A 19,764-nucleotide genomic window follows, 5' to 3' on the forward strand; every position below is an offset into this window, starting at 1 on the left:
ATACTTGTAATTTTTATTTCATTATTAGAAAAAAGAAATACATCACATATAATAAAACATATTTTAGGAGAGAAAGACACCTATTTACATTCAGGCACATTTGAGAAAGATAAAAATATAATATTGCATATAAACCTAATAGTGTCACGAAGTAGGGTAACCATATTTTTCATAGAATTTAATACTTCACTATTGATATGATAAAAACAAGGCAGAATTGTCTCTTTCTTTAATTCATTTCTTAAATTTTGGGACAGTGTGATTCAGACTGGGCTTGGAACCCACAACTGCCTGTGGTGGGAACTCCTCCTTGATACAGCCGAGTAATGATTGGATTACACACTTTCCAGTTCCTTCTGATGATGTTCATATTCTTCCCGTTCTGCCAGCCTATTGTTCTCCAACCAAGTGATAACCTCCGTACACTTATCAAAGACCTTTTTCTCATCTTCACTAATCTTTCCTTTCAACTTTTCATCCTGCACCATCTGTTCAATCTCCTCTTTGTGGAGTCTACCTTTGTCGTTGGTGATAGTTATTGTATTTACTTTTACGGTGCTCTTGTCTACATCGGATACATTGAGCATGCCATTTGCATCAATGTCAAAGGTCACCTCAATCTGGGGCACGCCTTGTGGTGCAGGGGGATACCTGCGTGGTCAAACTTGCCGGGAAAATTGTTATCTTTGGCCCTCTTCAAGCCCTCAAACACCTTAATCAAGACACCTGGCTGGTTGTCAGAATAGGTGGAGAATTTCTGTGTCTGCTTGGTGGGGACGGTGGTGTTGCGTTTGATGAGCGCAGTCTTGACTCCTCCAGCGGTCTCAGTACCTAGTGACAACAGCGCTACATCGAGAAGCAACAGGTCTTGAATGTTCTCTGAGGTGTCGCCCATTAGGATGTCAGCTTGATCTGCAGCCCCGTATGCCACTGCCTCGTCTGGGTTGATACTCTTGTTGAGGTCTCTGTCGTTTAAAAGCCTTGCAAAAACTTCTGGATCTTGGGAATCCTGGTGGAACCGCCGACCAGAACGATATCGTGAATTTGGGACTTGTCCATTTTAGCATCTCTCAATGCCTTCTCAACCGGTTCTAGCGTTTCTCTGAGGAGCTCCGAGTTATGCTCTTGAAATCGAGCCCGGATGATGGAAGTATAAAAATCGATGCCTTCAAACAGGGAATCGATCTCTATGCTGGCTCGAGTGCTAGATGAGAGGGTTCTTTTAGCTCTTTCGCAGGCCGTATGAAGCCTCCTCACCACTCTTTAATTCTGAGTGATGTCCTTCTCGTGCTTCCTCTTAAACTCCTAAACAATGTGGTTTACCATCCGGTTGTCGAAGTCCTCCCCTCCCAGGTGGATGTCCCCTGCCCTAGCCTATCCTTAAAATCCTCAATCGTCAAGATGGATACGTCAAAGGTGCCGCCAGCCAGGTCAAAGATCAGGACATTTCTCTCTCCTCTTCTGCCTTGTCCGAGCCATAAGCGATGACGGCCGCTGTGGGCTCATTGATAATTCTCAGCACATTTAAACTAGCGATTACCCCGGCGTCTTCGGTTACTTGCCACTGCGAATCGTTGAAATACGCTGGGACTGTAATGACAGCGTTATTAACCTTCTGACCCAGGTAGGGTTTGGCAATTTCTCTCATTTTGACCAGGACCATGGAGGAGATTTCCTCAGGGTAGAATGTTTTCGTTTCCCCATTGTACTCCAATTCAACTTTTGGTTTACCATCCTGCTTGATGACCTTAAAGGGCCAGAGCTTCATGTCCGACTGGACCATGGGATTGTCAAACTTTCCGATCAGATGCTTGGCATCAAATATGGTGTTGTTTGGGTTCATGGCGACCTGATGCTTGGCGGCGTCTCCAATGAATGTTTCTGTGATGGAAACGTAGCCTGGATGGTTCTGTTTACTTTATCATTAGAGATGATTTCCATCTTGCCATGCGGGAACACCCCCACACAAGAGTAATTGGTTCCTAGATCACTGCCAATGGACCAACCTTTAGACGTCTTGTTTGTAAAAATAAAAAATGCATTCAGAGGTAAGGATAAATAAAAAATAAATCATTAAATATGTCCATTTTTAATGCGACTTCAGTATAATGAATTCTGAATTTAAAATAATTTTATTTTATAATATGATATTATATTATATACCACAAACGCACAAAAAAGTATGCTTTAAAGAGTGGCTTACCGATCTCTTTAGTTCAGCTTTCTTTCTGAGTTTCCTCTCAGTTTGCTTGAGTTGTCTGTACTCGACTGCCTCTGCCAGAGAGGATCTTTGGGTTTTTTATACCTTCCATGTTGTTTCTAGAAACACTAAACTTCTCTTGACCCTCCTTGAACTTTCCAGACGTGCACTGATGATCTCGCACATACCGACTGGCGCAGGAGTAGCAGGTCCAAAAATGGAATTGAAATAAAAGTCCCCTCTACGCTGTAAGAGTGTAAGGTACGACTAACAATTTTTTTAAATTAATCTTTTTAACTTTATAAGTTAGTGTCATGTTTTTATTTGTTCTTTCATTCAAATTATTAATATGAAAGATTCAAGAGTAAATTGACAGATCGGTGTTGAAGTCACGTAAACAACGTGTTGGGCTACACATTGGCCCGGTTTCACAGACAAGGCTTAAGGCTAGTCCCAAACTGAAATGAACGAGTCTTATCTCAATATAACTTGCACAGAAATATCTTAAAATAAACCAGTGCCATTGTTTTGTCTCAAAATGCACACCAGTAATGTATTCTTCTCAGGGATTTTTATAAAAGCGACATAATTATCTTAATTCAACTAAGGCTTTGTCCTGACTTAACCTAAACCGTATATGTGAAACCAAGCCATTATGTCTGTTACATTTCTGACCGCTGTTAAAAAAAAAAAAAACACAGGCGTTTGTGAATACAGGAGTTTTAACAAATATTCATGGTCGGATTTCGATTGGTAGCCCATCTCATCTTCTAATCTTTAATACATTTACAAAAGTACAAAAGTCTGCAGTAAAATAAATAATTCCACAGATTTAAATGCTGCTTAGTGGTTTCCTATTACTAAAACAGTATTCTCTTTTGTTTAAATTATGTCAGTGTTACAAAAACTCACTAGAAAATGATACAAACGTTTGGAATATTGTTTAATCGAATAATATTGTTCCAAATGCAGACATGAAAAGTGGATGACATCGAGGCTGAGGAAATACATTTGTCAATCACAAACAGTGGACATGAGGAAAATATTCTAATGACAGCATTCACAGTGATATTTCCATAAGACATTTATAGTCCTTCAGAAGTGATCTTATAAATGTGTGTGAACATTTCAAAATATTACCTTACTCATTAACACATTGCATTATTCTCATCTAAGACTGGCCTACAGAGCATAAAATGCTCTATGCTATTTTATAATTAGAATCTGTAAAGGCCACAGAGATGAGTGTGCGAGAACGGGAGAACAATCCCTATTGGTGAAAAATCCTCTTATCGAGGTATATTTAGCAGAAGGCCCAACTGGGTCACAGAAGTTTCTACACACACTGGTGTGTATCATTTACCAGAAAACACATCCTTTTACTAGCTTTCAGCAGTACCTCCCAGTACATTCATTTTAAATGCTGTAATATTTTCCTATGCAAAAGATATATTATGCTATGACTACCATTTTTATATTAACAAGCCACAAAGACGACGTTTCATTCGTTATAGTGGGTGAACGGAATAACCATGTAAAAACGTAACATAAAAATTATTATTTATCCTATAAGATCAGTAACTATAACCGATTTGGCACAAATTTAGAGACATAGACAGTGATCCTTTCATATTTAGGTTAAAAGATGATTTACAACAAATGTTATAATACATAAATTCTAACAACACACATAAGTTCTAATAGTGACATGAACATATTTTGTCACAGGATGTAGGTAACACTATTAAATAAGAGTAACATTCAGTAAAATCAAGTTTCACTTTACGAAATGATTAATATTAATAGAAAATAAATTTCTCTATTCACTGGTTAATGCAGGTCCATCTGTGATGAAGGCTGAATTGATCCAGTCACACTAATATCTGAAAATAAAAAAATGGAAAACAAATACATTTTTGGCATACATGTTTATTATGATGTTTAATAATATTCACACTTTATTCATTTCAAGTAACTGAAATAATTTCAGCAAAAACAAACTATTTTTAGCAATTAATTAAATTAAAAAATTTAAGATTTAATTTGTATGTTGTCATCGCGAGAATATCATGGTAGCCAGCAGAGGGCACTACGGACTAAATATACTGTTCTTGAGTATTTCCACTGTTTTCCAATAAATAATATGTGAGTGACCCTGGACGACAAAACCAGTCTTGATGGTCAATTTTTCCAAATTGAGATTTTTACATCATCTGAAACCTAAGGAATAAGCTTTCTATTGATATATGCTTTGGACACTTTCTGGCGGAACAACAACTGTTCACAAAGCTGGAATATGAGGGTAAATAAAAAGCAGTGTTGGGTAAGTTACTCTGAAAAAGTAATTAATTACTAGTTACTCATTACATATTCAATGGTGTAATTAGATTACTGTCCAAATTACTCTGTCCAAAAAGTATTTAGTTACTCATTACTAATTACTTTCTATATCCTACATCGACCTTGATTAGTGATTCAAGGATAGACATGAAATGGCTTATTTAATTCCTTCAAATAAATAATATTATTAACTGACCAAAGTATTACAAATGTGAGCACAGATTTTAAAGTAAGACTTTGAATTTTGATGTCAATTACACTATTGTACACGCATATATTAAAGTATAAAGTATTTAGTCTAAGTACATCAAAAGTAACTAATTAAATTACAGAAAACATATGAGTAATCCCTTACTTTACTTTTTCAAGGGAAAAGTAATTAAAATACAGTAACTAATTACTTAGTAACTAGTTAACCCCAACACTGATAAAAAGCTAAATATTGACAAAATTCCCTTTGAAGTTGTAAACCTGAAGCAATGTAGCAGCCCATCCATTCACAAAAAGAAAGTTTTTATACATTTACCGTAGGAAATTTATCTTTACTTAATATCCTAATGATTAAATCCAAAAAGAAGATCTGTAATTTTTCCCCTCATAATGTGTTTTTGGCGATTGCTAAAAATGTTCCAGTGTTACTTAAGACTGGTTTTGTTGTCCAGGGTCACATATAAGGTTTTTCAGTGTCCCTTTATTACCTGTAGTAATTTGGTTTGAATGGTCCGTTCTTGTTGAGACCCATATATTTGGCCTGTTCGTCTGACAGTTCTGTTAGGTGAGCATCAAAGTTGGGAAGATGCAAGCTGGCCACATATTCATCTGAAACACACAACCAAGGTAAATAACTTACATCAATAATTTATTTGACCTATGATTACTGGTTTGAGTGATGTTTACCCATTTTCTTAGGCAGCAGGTACACATCCTGTTTGTAGCGTCCTTCTGGTGCATTATACAGTTCTATCAGGGCTAAAGCCTAACATTAAAAGAACAAAACACATTAGAGATGTTAAATCGGCCATAATAAAACAGCTTTTCTGCAGCACCCAGTACTCTACTTATATTTTTTAACATTGGTATTACCTGAGTTGTGGCTGTGATTGACAGCACAAATGAGGGTACCGTCGAGCAGCTCAGATTCAATAGCCGACCCTAAAAGACAGCACACAAGTGAAAAGACTCAGCAAAATGCAGCAGAAGAACACACAAAGGACAGATATTAATCACGGTGAGACCAAATAGCACATTACATTAGCAGAAAACTAGGACTCAATTATGAAAATAAGAGAGTGAAAGCACCTCCGCCAGTAAAATGACTCGTTTCCCATCAGGCCAGATGACGTGGTCGACCTGCGAGCGCACCCTCTCCCAGGTGAGCTCTGGAGTTCGCAGACTCGCCTAGAACAGAGAAAGAACAGCCTGTTGGCTACATACACACCTGCCCACACACAAATAATTTAACACTCGCACACATAGACACTTTTTCCTTTCACAAGCTATTTGTCTAAACACACACACACCTAACATTCTCTAGGTACACATTAAGCACACTTCACTGTGTTGTCAGAAACATCCGGCTAAGAGGCTTTCAAGTTGATTAAGTGACCCTGCTGCTCATGTGTACCATCTACAGCTGTTGACTAGACTACCAGCATTCACCTATAAAATTAAAGGGACAGTTCCAAAAATGTAAATGCCGTCATCATTTTCTGTTTGAAACTTGTAGATTTCTGTTCTTTTATGGGACACAAAGTAGTGATGGACAGAGAGTCCCAGTCACGATTCACTTTCATTGCATCTTTAGGACAATGATGCCTGGTGCTGTCAAGTCATAATGGTTTAAAACAAAGTAAAACCATAAGATGACAGAAAATCTCATTTTGTGTGAACAATCCCATTAATATAGTAGCATAAATGACTATCCTAAAATTAGATTAGATGTAAACAAGCTAACCACTTCATATAAACCACAAAAATATTAGCACTGAAGTCAGCATGGCTCTTTTAAATAACTCACCACATCAATCTCAGTGTTGGAATGGCCCATGTTACAGACAATACATCCATTCTTCATTCGATCCAACTGTTCCCTGGTGACCACATTTTTGTTCCCTGTATAAACAGAAATTGGTTTTAATCTCGTTTCACCTCATAACATATTATGTGTGTGCAGAAAATCTATTTGAGGATTGTTAAGAGGAAAATGTATGCATGTAAATAAGTGTTTTAAGTGATAGTTTACCCTAAAATGAAAATTCTAAACCTCGATTTTAACAAATTCAATTTTGAAGAACATTGGTAACCAAGCAAAACTAGCACCCATTGACTACTGTTGTGTATATACACAAAAAACTGAAAATATTTTGTATTGTGTGTTCCACAGAAGAAAGTGTCCTATACAGGTTTTGAACAACATGGGGGTGAATAATTGATGACATATTTTTTATGTTCAGGTTAACCATCCCTTTTTTTATTTTGGTCTTGAGGACCATATTGAAACAAATGATGCATATGTGCCTTTCACAAGCCGTATAAAGACTGACCCAACTCTTAGACAACCCCATCAACTCTCCATTAAGACACACATATTTTATCACACGCTAAGCAAATATTGGTTTTCCCGGCCCACTTCTTTGGGCCATTGGTTTTCCCAGCAGGTCTCAGCAGCAGGTGTCAATTTCTGTATGCAAGGGTATACTATGAAATGAATTTAAGATGCGACTGAGCCAGCCGTAACCAGACTCACCTGTGCAGGTGATAACCATGTCCATTTGGCGCACCACCTCATTTAGCTTCAACACTCTGAAGCCGTCCATGCTATTGAGGAGATACAACAAGATCAAATTCACTTCGTATTAGACAGCGAGTGAAAATGTGTCTATATCTTCTTGATAAATGTGCACTTTAGCCTGTTTGCAATCTTCCTGTGGGCAAATGGTAGGTCAATATGGGGAACTCTAATGTTATTTGTGCATGTCCCTAAAGAGTTTCGTATACGGAGGCTGTTCGACACAAAAACACACTATTAATGAGACCTTTTCTACTGATTTTTAAAGGTTTTAATAAATTAAACTGATAAATGAAATATTTTGTATTGTGTGCAATTGATTGTTTAGGGCTTCTGAGACTCTTTTTTTGATTCAAGTAATCTTATTGTTTCCCAGTGTGTGTGTCTTACCAAGCCTGTAGAGCACAAATAGGATCTATCTCTGTCACACACACGATGGCTCCAAGCGCTTTCAGGGCAGAACAACAACCCTTTCCCACCTACACCAGGGCCAATACAAGGGGAACAATTACATATGAAAAATTATTCAAAATCTCTCCTTAAAGGAACAGCATGAAAATGTTGTCATCATGTTGCTCAATCTAAATTACTTTATTTCTTTTCTGTGGAAACACAACAGTAATTTATGTGAACATTGCTCTTTTTTGTCCTATAAAGACAGTAAATAGTCAAGCTCTAAATAAAGTCAAGACAAGACATTTTTTTAAAGTAGCACCAAAGACAATTAAACAACTATAAAATTTGGAGTTAATCAATTTGACTCAATATTTAAATGCCAAGCACATTATATTCATAACATTTTAGGGATGCATGATAAATTATCGACCATATCGGTATCTGCCGATAAATGGTCATTTTTAATGTTATCGGCTGATAATACAATGTAGGCCGATATATTATAGCTGATAGCCTATAAATAATTTCCTCTGAGCAGCATGCAGCTAATGAAGTTTAACCACAGTTAAAATTCAGTACAGTATTGTTTTCTGTCATGATCATTCACTTACTTAAAGGTACAAAAGCATATTGTTTGAATCAGACTGCTGTCTAAATGCTTTCTAAATCCTCTCTGACCTGTTAGATATGTGGCTATTATGAAAAAAATTCTGGGTTGCTCTGGAAGAACATCTTCTATGTAATTTGTTTATTACATTAAACATATACCAAAAAAGTTTGAAGGTTAAAGAATCGTTTACTAGTGTAAAGTTGGCTAGGTACATGATTTTCAGAGGGAAAAAATGAGAACCAATGGTTACCTTATTTTCTGTATATAAAAGCAGTCATCCACTTTTTGCCTTTTGTTTCAGTCGTAGGGGAATTTTATATTAATATTTAGATAATCTATATCGGCCAATATATCGGTTATCGACTTCCAATGTTAAATAATTATCAGTTATCGTTTCTGCCACAATTTTCATATCGGTGCATCCTTGCTACATTTATAGCACCTTTTTATCCTTTGTCCTTGACAGCCCCAGTTACAGTTTTCTTTGATGGAAAAAAGCAAGGAAAATCTGCTAAATTTGTATCGGTTAAAACGATTATGTAGGTTAGGAGCAAAATGAGGGTAAGTAGGTGACAAAAATATATTTTTTGTGAGTTATTATTTAGACCGCTGTTCATACAGCATATGTCTTCAAACTTTGAGGTCTGGAAGCGTAGAGTTACATGATACAGATGAACTACTACATTTAAAAAAAAAGACCACATGTTGACTGACCTCTCCATAACCACAGACCACCACCTGCTTCCCACCAAACATCACATCTGTTGTTCTCTTCAAACTAAAAGAGAAAAGAGGAAATGTGTGATGATCTTACTCTTAATAAGATAAGCATGAGTCAAATATGATAATGGGTCAGAGGATTATGTGACATGCTAATCTAAACAGGAAATCACATCACAGGCTCATACCCATCCAGGATAGACTCTCTGCAGCAGTAAAGATTATCAAACTTCTGCTTGGTCACAGAGTCGTTGACATTCATAGCAGGGACGCAGAGCTTGCTGGCTTTGGAGAGCTGGTACAGCCTAAATGAAAAAAGTTTGCTGTGAGAACATGTCTTTTCAAAGTTGTAATCCCCCACAAGATCACGGTGGAATACATGAATATACCATTTTACGTGCGTGTGTTTATGTCCACCTTTACCTGTGTACGCCTGTGACACTCTCCTCCACGATCCCCCGCACTTTCTTAAACACACTGGGGTACTTCTTATACACCCAGTGGGTCAGATCTCCCCCATCATCCAGGATCTATGAGAAACAAAAGTCACGATGGATCACACAGGGATCCTTACAAACTCTCAATCTCATTACAACAGCACAGAGCTGCGCATACCATGTTTGCCTGCCAGCCCTCCGTGTTCACACAGCGGTCGATGCACCACCAGAAGTCATCTTCTGATTCTCCCTTCCAGGCAAAAACAGACACGCCTTTAAAATGTAAATAAGAAATGAGTTCAGAAATGAGCACGCCGAATTATCGTCAAGTTAGATTGCACATGGTGAATCATTAGACAGCTTAAGTTCGGTTACCGCACTCGGCCAAAGCAGCTGCCACTTCATTCTGGGTGGAGTAAATGTTACAGGCAGTCCATCGACACTGAGCGCCCAGAGCCACTAGTGTCTCGATTAGGACCTGAGAGAAACCAATTTCAATTCAAACACCGTAGTTGCAGCATAAGCATGTGCTTATAATATTACAAGTACAACATACTGCGGTTTGTGCGGTGATGTGAGTGCAGCCGACCACTTTAGCCCCAGCGAGTGGTTTCTCCCCCTGGGCTCTCTTGCGTAGGGAAATGAGTGCAGACATATCTGTGGATGGGCAAATGTGTTGTTGGTTTACATTCAAGTCCAGGATTAAGCATGTTCAAAAAATGAAGTTAAGTGGGAAAAACTGTGAACAGACTGGTGTGAGCGGATTGTGGTGGCAACGCTGATTATTATTCCTTAAAGAAAATCAAGAACTTGAGACTGATGCCCTGAGTCAACAGTCCTCTGCGTATACTGTTAACATTAAATAACAAAAGCTGACAGAGATACAATAGATGACAAAATAATGGTTAATCTCCAGTTAGGCCGATGTGTTTAACCTGAAAAAGATCTAATGCTCTGCATACTGTAAAAGCCATCTTAATGCTTTAGCAAACTATGACATAACATGGGAGCACAAATGTTCCCACGCAGATGGAGGCGCCCCATGTAGCCAGACCTTTGACCAAAATATATTTGACTTAAGGTCTGGTCCTAGACAATCTGATTAGACATTGCCAGTTTCGTGAGCAAGACCCATCTGACAGTCAGCAGCGAGACAGCATGTGGTCTGTGGACGTGCCGTTTAATGCCAAGACTGAGAAAACCTGACACGAGGTACAAATCAGGCAATTCCAAACCTTGCTCTGCGATCTCAATCTCCCGCCGGCCAAACTCGGCCTGCTTGATGTTCTTGACGCAGAAGTCACTGCTGCCCTTCGAGTTGACCTGGCTCTTTTCACGGGGAGACGTCTCATCGTCTGAACTGTCCGTGTATGAGGCAGCTATAATATCACAGAGACACAAAGTTTAAATTGGAGACAAAAAAAATTGTGCACACAACTGATGACGGCATATCACAATTGCAAACCTCAAATAAAATTAACAGAAATAAACCCTTTTGTATAAAATTGATCTTAAAGTAAGGAACATTCTTTCACGGACCATTTTATGAATGCGAAATATGACTATATTTTGTACCCTATTCATGCCATGTGCTTTAAAGGACTTTTTTTATTCTGATCAAGCAAATAAAGTGAAAAAGTATTGGCGCAATCTGTTTGGAGTGAAGGGGATCCATCTGCGGTCACAAACATGCAAGAATGTTTATCCCTTACTTTTTCAATATAATGAAAGATTTAAGCATGTGAATTTGTCTGATTTAGAGCCGATGCTGCTAAAAGTCTGTAGTTCTCTGTTTAAACTGGTCTGGGATTATATTACACAAAACACAGACTAACATGAACAAGCAAAGAGTAATTTCAGCTATAACTATTCTCTTGTTAACAGAACTTAAAATAAACCATTAAAACAGTAAATATGTTTCTTTGGCCTTGATTTTACAGTTCAAACAACATAACCTTTATTACTGTAAATGCATTTACTACAGAACTATGTTATATTTGACATACAGCCTAACCAAAAATTATTCAGACACCAGATATCATTTCTTATATTTTTTACTAGTGGGTGCAGCCGTGCAGGACACTGTAGTTCATTTATGTAAGTGAGGATAGCAAAATAAAGTAAAGTGTGCCATATTCTAGCTAAAAAAAATCTTCCTACAGTGGACTTCCAGTATTTACCAATTTGGGACCAAATTATTCAGACACTTTGACATTACCATGTTTTGCTTTAGTGTTTTTCTTTAATTGCTAACTTACACTTTGGAATTCTTGGTAAATGGTGTCATCTAATTGTGTACTTAAATTTAACGGCTGACAGCTATTCAACCTAATCCATTACATATCTTTCAAGTTATCAAGATGAACTCCGAGTGTCAGAACAAACTAGTCATATTCTATTACCATTTTCTAAACCATAGCCAATAAACTGTGATAATGTGAGAAACGTTGAAGGATAATATGTCTGAATAATATTTGGTTTGATTGTATATTTGTGTGTGTTTGTGTATGAACGTTTAAGCTCGACTTGGCTTGCAACAAGGGTGGATGTGGGTCGGACCTGAGCTGTAGCTGTCTGTAGAGGACTGAGAGATGGAGCGAGACAAAGAACGTCGCCCGGTCTTCGTTGGGAACTTGCTGAACTCCTGTTTTTCCTCTTGGTTGGCAAACTGAATCTGCTGCAGTAAGATAAAGGTATAGAAAAGTACAGAATGGGGGAGAGATGTGTTACTGTTGTATCTTAATTTATAACTACTTAACTGTAAAGCTTCACCGCAAATACTACATCATACAACAACACTATATGCTTAGGGACTCTGCACCTCTAGGTCATTTCCAGCAGTACAGATTCAATCAAACTGTGATTTACACCATTTAGGTACAATATAACTTAAGAACAAAATTACAGAATATTAAGTACACTAAAATACTCTGGGGAACAGCATAGCTTCAAACATGAAAAGTCTAAAAGGGAGCTATAAAAAACATTTGCTCCCAGCTGTATTGACAGATTTTACAATTACATAACAAAAATCACCAGGGGACTTTTATTTCATTCACTTTTATTAATGCACATCCATAATTTATATGTTTTGTGATTGCTTTCTGTGCACTGCTGTGTTTGTGTCTACACACACATGCTCCTTCAAAGCAATCCGGCTGGAGGTTACAATCTCACAGCACACATAGTGCGACAAAATCATTGATGGAATTGTAAAGGAAAAACTGTTTTACATAATAGCTTAGAGCACTGTACGTGTGACAGACTGATGATGTCTGTAATGTGAAGTAAAAGAGGAAAAGGGTAGGGCATCGGTGCTGGACTATTCGATTTTTACAGTAATATGCAGATAAATCACTAAGCATAGCTGCGGCACTCCTTTTTCATGCTTCTTTCATACACAGATGTCTCATCTGACTCCACGGATCACGATTGGCTCAGCTTCAAAGCATCCGAGGACTCAGATTTACTGGGAACAGGAACATGACTATGGCTGTCCTTTAGCAAACAGAGCTTATCATTACAAACCCATTTGGTTTGATATGTAACCAAAAGTCTAGCGTGAACGTCTGTTCTCAGCACTAACCTCCTTCCTGTCACTCTTCTATCATTTTCCTGGCAGACGCACTTTCATTAAAAAAACTTTGCCCCGTGACCCTCACGAATGACATCTAATTGTGAATTCAAGAGGGGGGAGAACATACACAAAAAGGGCTATTTGTGTATGCATTTACAAGGGGTGAAATTATCAGATCATCTGTAAAATATTTATTGTCCAAGCACAGCCCAGAGACAGATAGAGATGACCGTGAAGTATATAAAAAGATGAGATTTTATCTTGGGGACATCATGAAGCATCCTAATTCAACAGTCCTGCACATACCGTGTAAGATTAAACAAGTTCAACAGCGCTCATGAATCTGATCCTTTCCCCAAGCAAAACATCATCCTCACCACACACAAAACGCACACAAGGTATCACAATAACAACTGTCAATCATGCAACAATCAGACCCAGATTAATATATGCCATAACAACATGTTTCTTAGTTCATATTGACTTTGGGAATATTTGTACCTTGGCCCATCTGTGACATTGCTGAACTCTCTTATGAGAACATGTAATATTAGGAACATTTTCACGGACAGGAGACCAAAACAAGTCTCATTTTGATCTTAGTGCCTTGTAGAAGAAGCAACTGTGATATTAAAACAGATGTAATCTGGCATGTACCTTTCCTATAGGACGATTTTCCTAAAACACGAAAGAGTCCATACAGATACATTCAGATATCAGTTTGATATTCAGTGAGTGAACTCAAAAAAGTCAACAATCGAAGTTACGATCACCAAATAATTCATCTACTCCCCGCAGATATGTTAATCTGTTATCTAACATGATTTCCCAGACAGCACACAAGTTGTGAGCTTAGCTGTGTTTGTATACAAAACTCCAGGACATTCAGGTGAAGTTGACACAACACGCACATGATGTTTCAAGGAAATTGTAGTGATAAAATTCCATTGCGAGGCGACATTGTGACCTGAGGCAGAGCTTTGAACTGAAAGTGCTTGAAATAACTTGACAATGACCACAGTATACTGATATTCTTGAGGTGAATGACAAATAAAAAGACATTGTTGGAACATGATGTGATTTACATTTATGTATTCGGCTAACACTCTTCAAAAAAAATCAGCTACTTTTTCAGTCAGTGCATGGGTCTCAAACCCATTAGTCGGAGCTTTACTCTTCCAGTTGAGTTACCAAAATACAAAACGGCATCAACATTCCAGGAGGTTCATTTCATCACCCACTCCATTTAATTATTAAATTGCATATTTTTTAACACATTGGCAATGCACTTTCATAATCCTAAGTGCTGTGAATGATAAATCAAAGATCTAATGCATGAGCAAAGTTATATATGAGGATAGTCTAATAAGTCACAAACACTCAGTTTAATAAATGACCGGTTTGGTGATTCTGACAAAGTTTGTTTTATTAAATACTGACCATACACCAAATACTCCATGTGCACACAGCAGGAGTCGGATTCTCTGGTTTTACCTTCATACTTTGTGCTCACTGCTGGTCTATTTTAGTCTAAGTCTAGGCTTAATCAGTCATTTGGAAGCATGGTGTCTCAAATCTCCCTACACAAAGAAAAAGGAACTGAGAACAATATATACTAAATATTGTTAAAGATTTCCTTCAGATTTTCCAGTGTATCAACATGTTGGCAGTGATTCCTGTTCAAAAAATGTACATGAGGTACAGCAAAACACATTATTATATTAAGTACTAACTTGACATGTCCTTAAATAACTTTCCCCAGGGTGATAACCCTTAAAAAGTATGAACGCATGTTAAAGATAAACTGAGTTTAAGTTACAGCATTTAATAGCTTTTAGAGTTTTATAAAAAGCCATTATTTGTTTTTTGCAATTATTGTTTTATTATTATAATAATAATAATTAGGACAAAATTACACTAGTATATACAACCAGGGGTTTTCAAACGTTATGATGCCAAGGACCACCTTTTGTACGGGACCCACTTTCTAAAAAGCATATCTATCTATATATTTTTATGTATGAAGTAACATTTTAGATGTTATGCTTGTTGGATAAATAGTGTTATTACAATGACAACATATGGTTTCCAAATCTAAATATCTATATACACTTGGAGGTATAAACATACAGTGAAACATTTCCCGTTTAAATAAATTTGTACTATCGAAACTTTCTCAATAAATCTCGTTTCATGATAGAGTTACAAAAAACACTACTTACAAACCCCAGTGAATGAAATAAAGACCACTATTAAACTCACTATTGTGCTCACTACAAAGGTACAAAATAAGCCATTCTGAAAAGTTTTCTCATGAAAGTAAATATAAACACTTGGAAATAAATACAGATATGAATGAAAATGAAACAAATAATGTTCAGTAGACTTTCAGGGGGCACCTTAAAATCTTCTGGAGGCCCCTTGGCGGGGCCGGGCCCCCGTTTGAAAACTCCTGCTATAATAAATCAAACTTTCGAACATACTAGAAATATAAATGTACTTACATCAATATATTTCCTGAACAGCTGATTTTCACCACCAAAAATATGAATCCCAATATCATCATTTAAAAAATCATTATGCAATGTCCTGTTGTAAAGGATGGAAGACAGTATGGAACTTACCCTGGGAAAGTCATAGCCATAGCTCATGGTCTCTGCCTGTGGCGGCAGCCTCTGGCCTGTGTGCATGTGCATTGTTGCGACCTGAGTTTTGACGTAGTTTAACCCACGGGAGGGTGGAGAGGGGGAGGTTTATGTAGACTGGTGGAGTTCTTACAGCAGACATGAGGGTATGGGAGGTGACATGGCAACCAATAAATCAACCACTTACAATCAGACCAGCCTCCTTGTTCTCTCTATTTCTACAGTCCACTATTCTCTACAGCTACAATAAAAACCGCCGTAGACTTGCCTGCAGTAAAAAAATAAAGTTAGGAAATTTGTTGTCCTGAAGCGTTTTAATCCAACTGGATTTTCCTAGTGGCGTAAGGAAGCGACTCTCCAGCTGAGTTTACCCAGATCGCATAATAAAAACTGGATCTGTGGGGAATTAAACTTTGTTTCTCTAAACTCCTACAGAATCCACTATAGGTCACGCAGGTCAACTCTATTCCGAGACTTAAATAAACTAAAAATATTTCGCAACAAACACACACACGCCATGGAAATCCACACAGTTCTTTATCATTCGGATTTAGAGCTCAAACTGACCCAATCCGGTAAGAACACCACTGAGCCGTTTATAATGTTTCTGTCCAAAACTTGCCACTGTATTCCTAATGTTACCATCCTGGCCTTCAGCCACAGTCTCTAATCCCAGGCCGAGGTCACACAATGTACCTTACTCTCATAATGATTGTCAACAGAAACAAATATGTCAACAGTCCTTACAGATACTCCCTCTACAGGGATTTTGACCCAGTGATAGTTAATACAATAGATAATCATTTGTGGTATGGGAATAGTGTTTGGGATTGGCCTTTAAATTACTCCTGTGGGTTCTGAAAAGCACAAAGCCTGGTAACTGATGATATCTATTGCATTTTTGGTGAACTATTGCCTTAAGTCCTTACTTTATCATTTTTTATCATTTATCTAACCCTCTTGCCATTACAAACATGTATGATTTTCTTTCTTCTGCAGATCAGAACAAAATATATTCTGAAGAATGTTGGCAGCCGAACAACAACGTTTCCCATTGACTCGCATTGGTTTTGTGTCCCTACATAAGATGTCAATGGGTATCGCCGTTGTTTGGTTACCAACATTCTTCAAAAATATCTTCTTTTGTGTTCTGCAGAAGAAAGAAAATACAGGTTTTGAAATGACAATTACTTTTACATTCTTGGTCGAATCGTGTTAAAGACATCACCAACCCCCTCAACAAAAATGATCATCCAGCACAAAACCCTCGAGTGAATGAAATAATTGGGCTCTGAAGTGTAGATGTTCTAGCATGAATAAATGAAATGAGATGAGATCTTAAGCTCTCTCAGATGACTAATCATTGTAATCTAAAGAGACTCTAATGGACAAGAAAATCTCAGCAGCATCAGTTGAAACCTTCAATACGTCCATTGAAGAGAACTGGACGTTCAAGCTGTGACTTTCCAAAATTTCCTGAAATTGGATCTAATCTTCAGAACTATGTACATATAGTATAATAAGCCAGGAAGAAGAAAGAGAACAAAAGCAATTCTGTGTCCTTGCACTAGCAGAAAGAGTCAGTTCCCTATAAGGAATGTACCACCAAAAAAATTCACAAAAGCAAGTGAAATTAAATGCTGTGTGAGAGAAACAGATCTTTTCATAAAGACAAAGAATCTAAATTCTTCATTTTGTGTTTTTGTCATACACGAGGCAGAGTGTATGTTTGAAGAGAAAACACAGAGAACAAAAACAATGGGAAGAACTCAAGATCAGTGCGGGTCTCCCAGCAGGTACGACCCGACTGCGGCCCCATGCCAAGATTCTGTCTGAGAAACTCTGAAGAAAATGTTCCAGAGTGACTCAGTAGACGTGTGTCATATTTCTCAAAGTCAATGCAGCCTCTTTTCACCATGTTATCGGAACCTCTCTTTCAAAGCCAGCATTTGTACTAAGAACGAAACTTTCTCACACTCTCAAACTGTGAGAAGAGAAAGGATACGATTGCACTGAAAACTGTGAATACTAGAGGAAGGCCTTCCAGCACATACAAAAGAGAAATACACAAGATCAGAAGGGAAAATAGCACGCTACAAGAGAATGTGTTCTGATACTTCAACCATTGTTCATCGCTAAGAGATTTGATTTGTGACAGGGTAACTCGAGTGGTTGCGAGTGACAAGACGTAAAGTCATTTACTGGGTGAATCAACCTTTAAGAAATATTTGATCCAAAAAATAAAATGATGTCATCATTCATCCACCCTCAGATTGATCCAAACCGGTATGAATTTCTTCGTGCTGCTAAACACAAGTAAATGATGACAGAACTGTCATTTTTGGGTGACCTCTTTAATGATGCATGTATAACTAAGGAAGAATCTGTGTCCTGCTGGTGTAACAATGCAGACATTGTTCCACACACTGCAGCAGTAACAGTAGTAGATAACTCAAATAATCGCCCTGAATTCTTCATGCAATATAATACGTAAAGCACTGACTAATGCATATATTTCCATGCCACCCTGTCCTGCAACGCTACGAAGCCAAATTTAGATTATAGACATTAAAGAGTCAATGTGAACTTTGTGACTGTATCTGGCTTTTCGATGGATGCAGCTGAAGAGAAGCAGAAGAACAGCCTTTGGCTCTGTTGCATAACCAGCTGACAACTCTGATGAGAGTGGGCAGAGTTGTGTGCCTCTTTTGCCACCCACACACACAAACTTCATAGGGCCACACCGAATCCGTTTTCACAATCTGGCCTGGATCATCGGTCATGCCTATCCATCAGTCCATCTATCTGCCTACCTTGTAACGATAGATAATCACTCTTTGATCTGTGCCTTGACTCAACACATTGTATGTCAGTCCTGTTACAGTTGTGCCATACTATAATTCACATCATTGTCCTGCTGAAAAGATAGTATTAATTCTTTCATTTAACCATTATAAAACTCCTTTACATGTTGTGATTGTAATGGTGTCCATTGGTTCCATAACCTAATAGACCCCAACACATGATTAGAAGACACAAATCACAGTTTTTATACGATTCCTATTAAATCCATTAGACATTCTGTGATGGTTTCCACGGTTTCACATAGGCTACCATGAGAATCTGTTAGGCAAGATATATTTCCAGCCCATATATGGCAAATTAGCCTGGGAATCGTGCTTTTGAGAATTAGTCAAATTCTAACAGTATACTTGCGCAGAGACAGGTTATATATCACGTGACAGACTAAAGCGCACAACTAGTTCAACTCTTGTCAAGGATAATCTTTCCTCGTGATCCCTGGGAGTGACATGTTCCCAGCCAGTGCGGCATTATGCGATGTTTTCAATACACACACGATGCGTGTTTACCCCATATCAGCTAACGTTAAGCGAAGTAAACCCCTCTTACCTTCTTGACAGATTTGTGAGTCGGGAGCGCAGTGAATGCGGCGGGCAGCTCGCCGGCGTTCATGTTCACGTCGTTCTTGGTGCCCGTGATCGCGGAGTATTTCTCAGCAACGTTCTCGCTCTCTTTAAACTCTTTACTGGCCTGTTTCGCCTCCACCTTCGCATCCTCGCAAGTGTCTGTCATGGCAGTGTGAATCTACGCGACTGTGGATGATTTTTCGCGGCAGCTCCGTTAGCGTAACCTTTGGATTCGTCCTTTTACGCTGCCGGAGCGTTTGTAACGTTAATGCTCCGGGTGTCTCGAAAGCGGAAGGGGAGATTGCGCAAACAGTCGGAGCTAAACTGTCAAGTGAAAGAAAAGGAAACAAACGCGAACGGTTGAAGTTTACAACAACGACATTTTAGCACTATCCTCAATGGATCACAGATTAAAATATCTGGCTGTACGTTTGACGGTCAGCGGCAGCATCTGCGGTGGGCGGGGCGTAGAGTCAAACACCTGCACGCAGAGGAAGTTATGGGAGAACCGCGGCTTAACGTGTCTGCATGCTGCGTAGCCCATTCTAGGACGTTTTAGTCATTTGAGCTGTTGTTCTTGTGGTTTGTAAATCATGTATGTTCAATTTCATACGGATTAATGT

At 38.2% G+C, this 19,764-nt stretch overlaps 2 protein-coding genes across 8 annotated transcripts; both read right to left on the reverse strand.

Annotated features, from left to right (window-relative positions):
• Positions 1-68: 68 nt before the first annotated feature.
• hspa1b (heat shock protein family A (Hsp70) member 1B) lies at positions 69-1,956 on the reverse strand. Its single transcript, XM_056773349.1, is given in 7 exon segments — positions 69-347; positions 349-649; positions 652-975; positions 978-1,376; positions 1,379-1,468; positions 1,471-1,905; positions 1,908-1,956. Coding segments are annotated over 7 exon segments (1,701 nt in total). The 5' UTR covers positions 1,942-1,956; the 3' UTR covers positions 69-229.
• Positions 1,957-3,126: 1,170 nt separating this feature from the next.
• ahcyl1 (adenosylhomocysteinase-like 1) lies at positions 3,127-19,606 on the reverse strand. Of its 7 annotated transcripts, none has more exons than XM_056773294.1 (17): positions 19,125-19,606; positions 12,051-12,165; positions 10,727-10,870; positions 10,048-10,148; positions 9,867-9,969; positions 9,670-9,764; positions 9,478-9,584; positions 9,243-9,359; positions 9,049-9,112; positions 7,719-7,807; positions 7,287-7,357; positions 6,558-6,652; positions 5,840-5,938; positions 5,624-5,692; positions 5,438-5,516; positions 5,239-5,359; positions 3,127-4,083 (listed from the first exon to the last, which is right to left on the reverse strand). In XM_056773294.1, exons 1-17 carry the CDS (start codon positions 19,305-19,307, stop codon positions 4,077-4,079), a joined length of 1,659 nt encoding a protein of 552 aa, XP_056629272.1. In that variant the 5' UTR covers positions 19,308-19,606; the 3' UTR covers positions 3,127-4,076. The 7 variants fall into 7 exon arrangements, with proteins under 7 accessions (XP_056629272.1, XP_056629270.1, XP_056629274.1 ...); XM_056773292.1 differs by having other exon boundaries at positions 12,051-12,168; positions 19,125-19,605; XM_056773296.1 differs by lacking the exon at positions 19,125-19,606 and adding an exon at positions 15,693-15,868 and having other exon boundaries at positions 12,051-12,168.
• Positions 19,607-19,764: the final 158 nt, after the last annotated feature.

This window comes from Triplophysa dalaica, chromosome 18 (genome assembly GCF_015846415.1).
Source record: "Triplophysa dalaica isolate WHDGS20190420 chromosome 18, ASM1584641v1, whole genome shotgun sequence".
In the NCBI taxonomy this organism is placed as follows: Eukaryota; Metazoa; Chordata; class Actinopteri; order Cypriniformes; family Nemacheilidae; genus Triplophysa; species Triplophysa dalaica.